The 11,638-nt window shown below is 39.1% G+C and overlaps 1 protein-coding gene across 1 annotated transcript; it reads left to right on the top strand.

The window, feature by feature from the left end:
- Window positions 1-1,658: 1,658 nt before the first annotated feature.
- Window positions 1,659-9,285, top strand: LOC142297371 (serine/threonine-protein kinase SBK1-like). Its single transcript, XM_075341599.1, has 3 exons — window positions 1,659-1,776; window positions 7,748-7,950; window positions 8,794-9,285. Exons 1-3 carry the CDS (start codon window positions 1,659-1,661, stop codon window positions 9,283-9,285), a joined length of 813 nt encoding a protein of 270 aa, XP_075197714.1.
- The last annotated feature ends 2,353 nt before the right edge of the window (window positions 9,286-11,638 follow it).

Genomic DNA, 11,638 nt, shown 5'->3' with positions numbered 1-11,638 from the left:
TGGCCCCTGCTGCGAGATCGCTGCTCGTTACACACAGCCCTGGTTCGTTTTCTTCAAAGGCGCTGTCCCACTATGACACAGATCGCTGTGTGTGACAGCGAGAGAGCGACAAATGAAGCGAGCAGGGAGCAGGAGCCGGCGTCTGACAGCTGAGGTAAGCTTGTAACCAAGATAAACATCGGGTAACCAAGGTGGTTACCCGATATTTACCTTAGTTACCAGCCTCTGCAGCTCTCACGCTGCCTGTGCTGCCGGCTCCGGCTCTCTGCACATGTAGCTGCTGTACACATCGGGTTAATTAACCCGATGTGTACAGCAGCTAGGAGAGCAGGGAGCCAGCGCTAAGCAGTGTGCGCGGCTCCCTGCTCTCTGCACATGTAGCTGCATTACACATCGGGTTAATTAACCCGATGTGTACTGTAGCTAGGAGAGCAAGGAGCCAGCGCTCAGTGTGCGCAGCTCCCTGCACACACAGCTAAGCGGTGTGCGCTGGTAACTAATGTAAACATCGGGTAACCATACCCGATGTTTACCTTAGTTACCAGTCTCCGCAGCTTCCAGACGGCGGCTCAGTGCAAGCGCAGCGTCGCTTGCACGTCGCTGCTGGCTGGGGGCTGTTCACTGGTCGCTGGTGAGATCTGCCTGTTTGACAGCTCACCAGCGACCATGTAGCGCTGCAGCAGCGATCCTGACCAGGTCAGATCGCTGGTCGGATCGCTGCTGCATCGCTAAGTGTGAAGGTACCCTTAAGTAACGAGATGGTTGACAGAACATTTAGACAAACAGTATGTAATTTTCTTCAGTGTTTTGGATATTTTAGTGTCGTTTGTCATGTAAAAACCGCATTATGCGAGAAAAATGCATCTGAAAAAATGTTGGCCAAGTCAACAATTAGCAGACACTGGAAAGAACAAATTGTGGCCTCCACCCAGACGTCCTTTATACCTGATCTGCTCATGAACTTCCCATACAATAGACTGGTGATGTAGGGGAGATCTTCATTACCATATGACTAGACGGCCATTTATCCCATTGTCTATGGAAGGGGTAGGAAGGGCCATCTCTTGGTCAGGGTGTCCTGATAAGACCATTGGATCACTGCACACATTTGTGATGTGAATCTTTCCTACAAGGTCTTCATTGCACCCAACTCCTAGAGAAGTGACTTCACTAATAGTGAGATTGCTGCTCTCCGGATACATTGCATCAGAATCAACTTGAGAAAACCCAACTGACTCTACATTGCCCAGGTATGATTTACTCTATAGATGAATATTTACCAAACCCAATGATTTGGGACCATCTAGTAATCTAGTATGTATGGTGATATTCCTGATCTGACACCGGGGAGAATTGGGACAAGAATGGGACTTATTGGTTTTAATATGTCTCATCCTTTATTCTGGAGATGAGCAACCAATGGTGATAACAGCTCATTCCCCTCTCCCCATTAATCGCTATGTAAAAGGTCTATAGACGTCTTCATACTGAAATCTTTCCAACCCTCGGCCAACTTGCAATATGTATAGTGTGTGTGAAATTGTGATATTCATTCTGTACCGCTCCAGTTTTGGATTTTACAGCAAATGTCATCTCACATCTCGCATTTTCCTTTTCGTGATAGATTTGATGTAAAACAAAAACCATACTAAGCTACAATGGAAGCAACTGGATCATTTCAGCTCCCCAAGACCAGCGAGAAGGATTTCCAGATTTTGGAGACTCTGGGCAGCGGCACCTACGGCAGAGTGGTCATGGCTATGGAGAAGAAAACCGGTGAGTCCAACATTACACGTGAGAAGTAGTCATTTTTTATGGCTTCTTCTAAAGTCTATTCAATATTTCTGAAAGCCATAGACACAATCATACAGTTTTTTGTAAAAGTTACAATTTTGTATAAAGTTCAAATCCCATTATATAATATGAAAACCAATTTTTTATTTATTTTTTCTGGATGTGCCCATTTTAAAGGGAAAACCAATTTTTACTTTCCCATGGTCATTTTAATTAAGAGCCAGAATATTTTTTTTTTCTTTGGTCATCGCTATATAAGCACTTTGGTATTTCTGGGGGAGTTACATTTGTCTGGCAGCGTTTGGGGATTTATATAAATCACTAAACTTTTCCTAGAAAAAAAAAACAAACCATTTGCCAGTTTTAAGTTTTCTGCCCTTCATATCCTGCACCAAGTAAACACTGGCAGATCTACTGTGGGGGGGTTCTTTAATTTCTCCCCATATTGGTGTTAGGCAATACGTTGTATGCACCTAAATACTCTAAACTACAATTCAATAAAAAACAAAAAAAAAAAAAAAAACACAAACCTCATACAGGTTTATTTAAAATTTCTTGTAAGTGTAGGAGGATGTTTTTTTTTGCAGGAAAATATTTAGTTTTAGCTTTGTTTTCTGTCTAGCACTATTTATCCTGTAAACAGTTACAAAAAAATACTGTCATATAATGATTATTAAATTATAATATAATAAATTCCATATAAAATAGATATAATTTTATTTATATGTATAATATATATTTTAATATATATTTATAGTGTTCAAGTAACTGCAGCCAGATGAAAAATCAGGGTTGTTTTTGTAAGCTACCAGATTAACCCATTCACCACCCGACTATTACAAGTTTTAGTTTGTTTTTTTCCTTCTCTACCTCAAAGACTCAAGAGCCATAACTTTTTTTTATTATAAGTGTATGTGTAATATATATATATATATATATATATATATATATATATATATATATATATATATATATATATATATATATATATATATATATATATATATATATATATATATATATACACATACACATACACACACATACATATACACATATATACATATATATATAGACAAATATAAAATTATATATATATATTATATATTTTATATTATATTATTATAATTGTGTATATATATTGGATCAGGTTTATATTGAAGATGACATGCTCTTGGTGATGTGCGACCTAGAGGAGCTTTATACCTCCATTCGTCACCAAGATGGTATTAGAGCCACCTCTTTCTATTTAGAAATGAGTAATATGGAGACTGGCTTTACTGATTTTCTATTGGAATTATTGAACTTCACCTTGACGCATAATTTTTTCATCTTTAACAATGCTTTCTACCTACAGCTCCAGGGAACAGCAATGTGGGCGGCCTGTGCCCCATCATATGCAAATCTTTTCCTGGGGCTGTGGGAGAGGGAGCTGTTCCTCTCGGATGGTGATTCATCAATGGACCGGGTCATATTTTGGGCCCGGTACATTGATGATATTTTCATCATCTGGAGGGGCAATGCTGAAGAATTAAGGATATTTTTTGAAGCTTTAAATGTAAACTGATACAACCTCCGCTTTACATATAAATACGACATGAAGGAAATCAATTTTTTGGATGTTGTAATAAGAAGAGATCAGAAAAACCAAATCCAAACGGATATGTTTAGGAAGAATACGGAGGTGAACTCTTTGTTACACGCGACTTCCTCACACCCCCCACAGATGTTTAGAGGGATTCCTGTAGGACAATTCCTACGCCTAAGGAGAGTTTGCTCCACTGATTCAGATTTTTGGAAACAGGCGGATCTTATGAAGAAAAGATTTCTCGAACGGGGTTACAGTAGGAAAAATATCAACACAGCCTGCATTAGAGCAGGCAACAACAACAACAGACAAACCCTACTGTACACCAAACAGGACAAACAGAAAAAAGAACAAGTCAGATTTATTACAACGTTCCACTCACAATGGAATGTAATGAGGAAAAGTATAGAGAAATTCTGGCCGATTCTGCGTTCAGATTCATCCCTTAGTCAGTATCTTTCACCAAATCCTAGTGTCACAGCTAGGAGGAGCAAGAATTTGAAGGATATGCTGGTCTTTAGCCACTACCAACCTACAAAAAAGCCAATTTTTGACCTTAAGATACGAACTAATTGGGGCTGTTTTCCCTGTGGGAGATGCGTGGCCTGCCCTAATATTGAGCGAGCCACGTCTTTCCCAAATTCAAGTGGACAGGTGACGTATACCATCACACACCATATTACATGCACTACAACAGCTGTAATCTATCAGGCCACCTATCCTTGTGGGAAAATTTATGTGGGTTTGACTACACGTGCCCTAAAAGTACGTGTAAGGGAACACATTCGTGACATCATAGCGGCGGAAAATGAGGACGACATTGAGTCACTTAAGACGATTCCGAAACACTTCAGAAAATTCCATCAGTGTGACTCAACACAATTGAAAGTCCGCGGCATTGACCATGTCCCTATGAATATTCGTGGAGGGAATGTGGCCAAAAAATTGGCCCAATGTGAAAGTCGCTGGATCTGGACCTTAGATACCATACATCCAAAAGGGTTAAATGAAAACCTTAGTTTTACATCATTCCTGTAAAAAGTTTCCCCTTGGTTTCCTTGATGTAATATTGGTCTCTGCATTTACAACCTATGTGCTTGTATGTATTTATATGCATATATACGTAGATGTGTATCCGTGTATATATACATATTGTATGTATATGTATGCACATTCTATGTATTGCAACATTTTTCTCTGTCTTGTTTTTATCCTTCTGATCATCAGTACATATTTGGCAGGGATTTTCTCTGTTTTTTAAAAGGGTTTTTTCATATTTTATTTAGTATCTCACTAAACCTCTTTTTCTTTTTATAGTGTTTTCTACATCATGATGTTTCCTGCTTTTTTCTCATCCAGCCTATGATTACTCCCAGGACAAGAGTTTTTTTCATATCATCGGTGGACCCAGAATATACTTTGAAAGTTATATTAGGTCAGGAATTTGTTTCAAATTTGATCGCATTTCATATATCTTTTCAAGAATCATTATGTTTTAACATATTTATAATATTTATTATTCACATTTATTGCACTATTTCTTGTATGTGTATGCACTCTGTCCATTTGCCACTGTCTTTTCTTCAGGTCGCATTCACTTTCTCAATACATTTATTTATTTTACACGGATCTCCTTACACATTCATACACTTGTTTTCACCCCTACACTGCAACAATTATAGCCATACAATTTTTTATATCTTTTTCTATACAGCTATATTTAGTTGAAGAAAAAACTTAGTTTATACATTTTATACACTTTATTCAGTGAGCCTGTTTTCTCACATTTTATCACTTGCTTTTCTTTTTTCCTTTGTTTTTCATGATGCTTCTCTTTTATATGTATGAAAGATTTTTAATAAGCTTGCAGGGTTGCATGTGTATATATATATTTTTAATATTTACACCATGTATGCTTTTTGTGTATACACATGTATATATGTATATGTATATATGTATGTTTTCTTAAATATATATATAGGAACTATTTATCTTAAACTGATGAATTATATTCTTTTCTATTTGCTCCGATTAATGTATATATGCATTCCTTGTTTGCTCTGACTAATGTATATACTCCCTGGGTAATAAGCACCAGTTTATAATATACTTCATGTCTTGGTTTATCCGGATCTACAGCGCATGCGCGGTCTCCGGACAGCGCTCACGCAGTGGGCGTATCTGTATTGTCCGAGCTCCGTACTCGCCCCTCTGACATCATCGCGTCACGTGACCTTTTTGTCACGTGTGGCGGTGACTCATAGTGGGACGACTCCGGTTGCCAAGCGACGATGACGCGTCCTTTCTGCTTGGGCTCTGTGCCGATCTGCACAGCGCATGCGCCGTCTACTTGATCCGGATAGTGATTGGCTGGATCTTTACATAAATACACTTACCCTGCCGGTATGTCGCCACGCACCCCTCCCTGACGAAGGCTGACGCTGAAACGCGCGTCGGATGGGACTTGGCGCCACTCCAGCTGTGAGTATGTGTGCTTATCGCTAATACTTGATTGCCACCATTTGATGCCCTTTGTATTATTCTGTCTTGGGACCCTGCCTGAATATAATTCAATAATACTTGCTTGCTTCCCCTTTACTTCTTAACAAGGTTGCTTTGTGGCTTCTCCATAACGTTGCACACTTCTCTGCTCTCAGCTGCTCTGGTATGGCATCTTGTGTATCCTCCCTGTTACTACACCCCCTCCTTTCCTTCTACATTTTTTATTGTTAAATAAAGATTTTTCTTACACTAATTGCTGCTATCTGATCTTTTTGTGAGTTGGTTTGTGTGTTGACATAGATCAGAATATCCATTGTATTTATGAACAAGTGGGTGGTGGAATTTTTTCCTTATGTTAGGAGACCACCTTATTACATATAATTCCCATATTATTCATATCTTACCAAGGCCGATTTTTGGTGATTATTAATATATAATATATACATATACACATATATACATATAGACAATTATAATATAAAATTATAATTATATATTTTATATTATATTATAATTGTGTATATATGTGTATATATATATATATATTTTATATTATATTATAATTGTGTATATATGTGTATATATATATATATATATATATATATATATATATATATATATATATATATATATATTTTATATTATATTATAATTGTGTATATATATATATATATATATATATATATATATATATATATATATATAATATACACACAGACACACATAATATATATGTATAATAAACATACACGCACGCTTTATTTTCAATGGGACAATTTTAGCTTTTTTTTAAACTTTTTATTGATTTTATTAGTCCCCTTAGGGCACATTATTACTGCACTGTCCAATCACTTCTCCTGTTCAGAGGGGTGCTGAAGCATTACTGGGATCAGCAGAAGTGCTGCTCTCCTGTGAATGCCGGCTCTATGGCACCATTCACAGGAATAGAGTCATGACAGCCACAGGGGTCATCAGCTGAACACTCCCCACTTTCATGACAACCCACCAGCCATTCGCAATCGCGTAACTGGGCCACTGATTGTGGTGAGGAATACTGCGATCCATGCCAGACAGTGTTACATTCAGTTGTCACATTGAGAGCAGGAATTAACTGGTTAACCACAGTGGGTAGATCAGAGATCCCCAGTGTCTGTTCGCTGCACGTCGGCTGATCAGATCAGCAGAATCATGAGGGAGAAAACGTGGGTTGTGTGCGAGCCTGTATTAAAAAGACAGAGCCTTGGATGTATAGGTACTTCAAATGGTTGTAAAGGGTTTCACACATTTGAGGAGGACGTTTTCTTCATTTTTTCATCCCTATAAAAAAATTTAAAAACAGGTTTACAATATTTATTAGTCCTCCAAGGGAAATTTAATATGTGACGCCCTGCTCCCTTGCTCTACATATCACTCCCCATACAGCGCCAAATATTACAAATCATGGTTTGTACCTGACTAGCAGATTCCCACCAACACCAGCCCTATAGACACCTACCGCCATCTACCATTGCCCTACAGGGTGGCCGATGAGGAGCGCCATCACCAGCAGCCCATGGGCCTCTGACACAGCTGACAGCTGCATATCACGGGTAAAATTGCGAGGATCGGGAGGTCATCAGTACTCAGTTACAGCCGGGTTGTGTATAATTGCTCAGGCTCCTGCAGATGATCACACCAATACAGAAGCTGAACCGTGTGATCAGCATGACATAGGTCACTTAGTGCTCCAAAACTAATATGAGCTCAAGGAATATATATGTAATAAGAGGTTAAATACCAATATTTAAAATAAGACCCATTCTCTACTTCGTATTTGTTTTTGTTTTTAATTTTATTTCATCTAAACAATTTTTTTAAAATCAGGAACTCACGTGGCCCTTAAACTAATGAAGAAGAGGAAGACAAAGGAACAAAGTTTCCTCCATGAGCTTTGTGTGTCCATCACCTTATCGGGTCACGAAGGGATCATCTTCACCCACCCAATCTACGTGGACTCGGAGTATTTCTATGTCCTGACTCAGGATTTGGCCCCTGCTGGAACTCTCCATTCGCTAATCAAACCCAGTGTAAGCATTTCACAATCACAAAGTGTTTTTGAATATGTAGCTGTAGAATCTTGGGCAGAGATTTTTTTTTAAATATTCTGACGTGTGGTAAGGAGTGGCATTTCTCATTTTTACAGCTGATTTAGATACCTAGAAAAGTGTTCTCCAACCTGCAACCCCTAGTTCTTTCAAGACTCCTTATTGCCTCTTTTGGCACATTGCACTAGTGGATGCACAATTCCTAATAACAGTGTGCACCAACCCCAGATCATGATTTCAGTGGTATTGCACGGGTGGAATTACCATCTGTTCAGCTAATTAAATCACATATACAATTACTACAGAAATACAGAAAACATGCACTGTTGGTGGCTCTTGAGAACTTTAGTTGGGGGAACACTGAACTATAGAGTCAGTTGGAAATCCGTATTCTAAATTAAATTTACCACTCTGGGTTCTTTATTTCACCACTAGATAGTTATCAGTAAGGCACGTTCTCTGTATTTAGTAAAACACAGAATAGCCATCTTCTGCTATTCCCATTGCTTATCCCGTTCTTCCTTTGCACCACGTGACCGGAGTGGTTACTGGCTGAATTGTTGCAGTGTTTGCCGGGCAGACTGGAAGTCACTTCTCAATATAAGTGTAGAAGACACTGAACGAGGCTCTCAGACTTCCAGCAATAGATATCAGCGGCTTCCACCAGTCAGAGCTGTAGTCACAAAAGTCAAGAGGTGTTTGCTGTATGTAGTAAAATGCTTACCGATTTAGAGTGGTGAAAAACAAAGCAGAGCAGCCCTTCCTCTCAGTTTGCCACATTCTCTAATTAAGGCAGCATGTATCTAATGGTTTCTTCTTTTCCAGGTTGGAATTCCAGAAGTGATGGTGAAGCGTTGTGCGGTACAGTTAACCAGTGCATTAGAATATATGCACGATCACTCACTGGTGCACAGAGACTTAAAACCAGATAATGTGTTACTCATGGACAAAGACTGCTTCCATATTAAATTGAGTGATTTCGGCCTGACACAAGCCATCGGTACCCTCGTGTCATCAATGTCACACATCATTCCCTACATGTCCCCAGAGCTGTGTCAATTGCAAAGCTATGAAGCTTTAGTCTTGCGACCCAGCATGGATACATGGGCCTTTGGTGTACTTCTGTATGTTGCATTCACGGGATATTTTCCTTGGGAAAGGGCCGCAAAGACGATCCTCTGTTCAAAGATTTTATCAAGTGGCAACGTTTTGGAAACCAAACAGCCCCGCCAGGACATTGGACCAAATGTTCCACTAAAGCACAAGAATTATTTCATGCCCTGCTCGCTGAAGACCCCACCATCAGGAGTCCAGTGACCATAACCATGAACTATCTTCACTTTCCATGGGGAGAAGACATGCCTGACAATTCTCTGGAAACTGTGGAAGACCGTGTTGAGGTGGAAAATTTGGACAATAAATTCATAGTCATTGAAGGAGAAGATGAGTACATTGTGATTGAGGACAGAGGGGACATCGAATGCATCATAATAGCTGATGGCTCCGTGGAAGCAGTTTCTAGCTCCAGTAACACTGTTCTGGTTTTGTCTGACAACGCCGAACTTCATTTGGGATCTGAAGTGGAGATCGCTTAAGTCTTCCAAGGTAAATATGTTGAGAGCTTCTAGTCTTCCATTATACTTACTGTCAAATTTGTCTTGGGTTCTAAATTACAGCTGGGCCTAAGTGTAAATGTCATGATATAAATGTAGATATGAATTTGTGTGTTTTTAAACCCCCATTGATGGAAGATGTGGTGGGCAGGCTTGTGTAAAGACCCAGCAGAAACCCAAACACTTCTCCCTGCCCAGTTCATTTTGCTTGGTTTAAAGTCCCGTTATGTAAATGGCCTTTATTCTTCGTTATATTAGCAGTTTTAGGATGAGAAATCTAGCTCCCTATATTAAAACTTGCGTAGATTGTGTAGATATCTCAGCTTACACTAAATGTAGCTTTCTTATGGATCAAGAACGATTGATTTCTTGGATAGGAACCCAAGTAAACTGGGTTGGGATGTTGGTTAACCTGATAAGAGACTCCTCAATTACATCTCTATGGCCCTAAAGAAACAAGACCCTAAACCCAGTATACATAAAAAAAAAAAAAAATGTGGTCAATACCATTTAGAGTAACAATTAACTAAAGTTTGCTATAGTCATTAATTTAACATCATTTCCTTGTACTCCTTTTAGAAGTACATTTTCATTTCCTGGAATAATATTAAAGGGGTATACATACCGTATCTCCAAATTATCATTATTAGCATATACCTACGATTAGAAATGTAGTATAGTTTTCCTGATATACTGTCACTTACCTCATGTTCAGGGCATTGCAGGACCTTAGGTATCCATGGTTATGACCACTAGCAACTAACTGGCTGTGACTATATGAGTTTTCACACCTATGGATAGTTAAGGTCCTGCAAATCCCTGACCATGAAGTAATGACAGTGAATCTGAAGAGCTATACCACATCTCTCATTGGAGGGGTTTGCTAATCTTATTACACTACATATTTTGATGTATTTATTTGATGAGGATATTGTAGATTGAAATAACCCTTTAAGTCTCATTGATCTAAATACCAGAATTACCATTTTCCAGGTGGCAATGGGGGCAGCTTTCCTTCCAAACCCAGGAGAAGGACATTTACTCACTCAAGGAGATGGGTCGAACGTCTGATCAAGAGGTAGGTGAGCCAGGTCACAAAAAGCTCCAATAATAGAGGCCTGTGTATAATTTTAAACTTTGTAATTTGTAGTTTTCTTACATGAAAAAAAAATATATAGTTTTCTTAATTAAAAATCTGTTGCAAAGTATTCGAGGAAACCACCAACGTACCGCCATCTCACTTATAACATGGCAATAAGTAGGGTGATGGCGAAGTATGTGTTACAGTTGACCAGAGTTGTGCAATACGTGTGTGGTAAAGCTCTGGTGCTTAGAGATCAAGCGAAATATTAAAGTGATCCCAATACATGCCGGGGATGCGCCTGTGTGACTAGTCCTACTTTGAATGCCACCAGGTGACTTTGCCGAACATTTGCCCTGGATTGACAGGTCTCCATATTCGTGTACATAGAGAGAGACCTGTCAATCCAGGGCAGTTGGTGGGACAAAGCCACCGGGTACCTGCCTATCCAACTAGACTACAGCACAGATCAGTCCCCGGCAGCTTTTAAAGTACGACTAGCCTTGGTTCCTGCCATCTGCCTTGGATTGAAAGTATACACGTATAGGAGAGTCCTGTCAGTCACTGGCAAGAAATCGCCAGGGACTTCACCATGACTTTTAAAGTAGGTTTCCGAAATACTGCGGCACGTCAGCCAAAAACATCAGATAAAAATCACATCCACAGACACCACAGATCGGACACATTAAAAAGGAATCTGACACCTGATACAGACAATTTCCAGCTCTGGTAAGTCATCAGTGCACATTGCAAATTAAGGCTCATCTTTCTCAAAGTGATCCAGAAAACTTTTATTGATCTCAAAATTGGCCAAAAGTTTTTGTAAAGTTTTAATTGACTTCAAATATAAAATAGATCATGTCCGGTTCAAAATACTAATGTTTATCATGCACTTTGGATACAAAATGTAACTTTGATTTTCCTTTTTCCCCTCTTTTTTTTAATCCCCATGGACATTAGAAGTGGGGGGCAGGTT

Source organism: Anomaloglossus baeobatrachus, chromosome 3 (genome assembly GCF_048569485.1).
Source record: "Anomaloglossus baeobatrachus isolate aAnoBae1 chromosome 3, aAnoBae1.hap1, whole genome shotgun sequence".
NCBI classification, from domain to species: Eukaryota; Metazoa; Chordata; class Amphibia; order Anura; family Aromobatidae; genus Anomaloglossus; species Anomaloglossus baeobatrachus.
Note: the sequence above shows the minus strand (reverse complement) of the source record. Positions and strands in the feature narration are given on the sequence as shown.

What these genes read in the sequence shown, in the direction of transcription:
- LOC142297371 (XM_075341599.1), top strand. Translation starts at nt 1,659, where the DNA reads ATGGAAGCAACTGGATCATTTCAGCTCCCCAAGACCAGCGAGAAGGAT. An exon ending in GGCTATGGAGAAGAAAACCG is followed by an intron (nt 1,777 to 7,747) that starts GTGAGTCCAACA and finishes TTTTAAAATCAG; the next exon opens with GAACTCACGTGGCCCTTAAA. An exon ending in ATTCGCTAATCAAACCCAGT is followed by an intron (nt 7,951 to 8,793) that starts GTAAGCATTTCA and finishes CTTCTTTTCCAG; the next exon opens with GTTGGAATTCCAGAAGTGAT.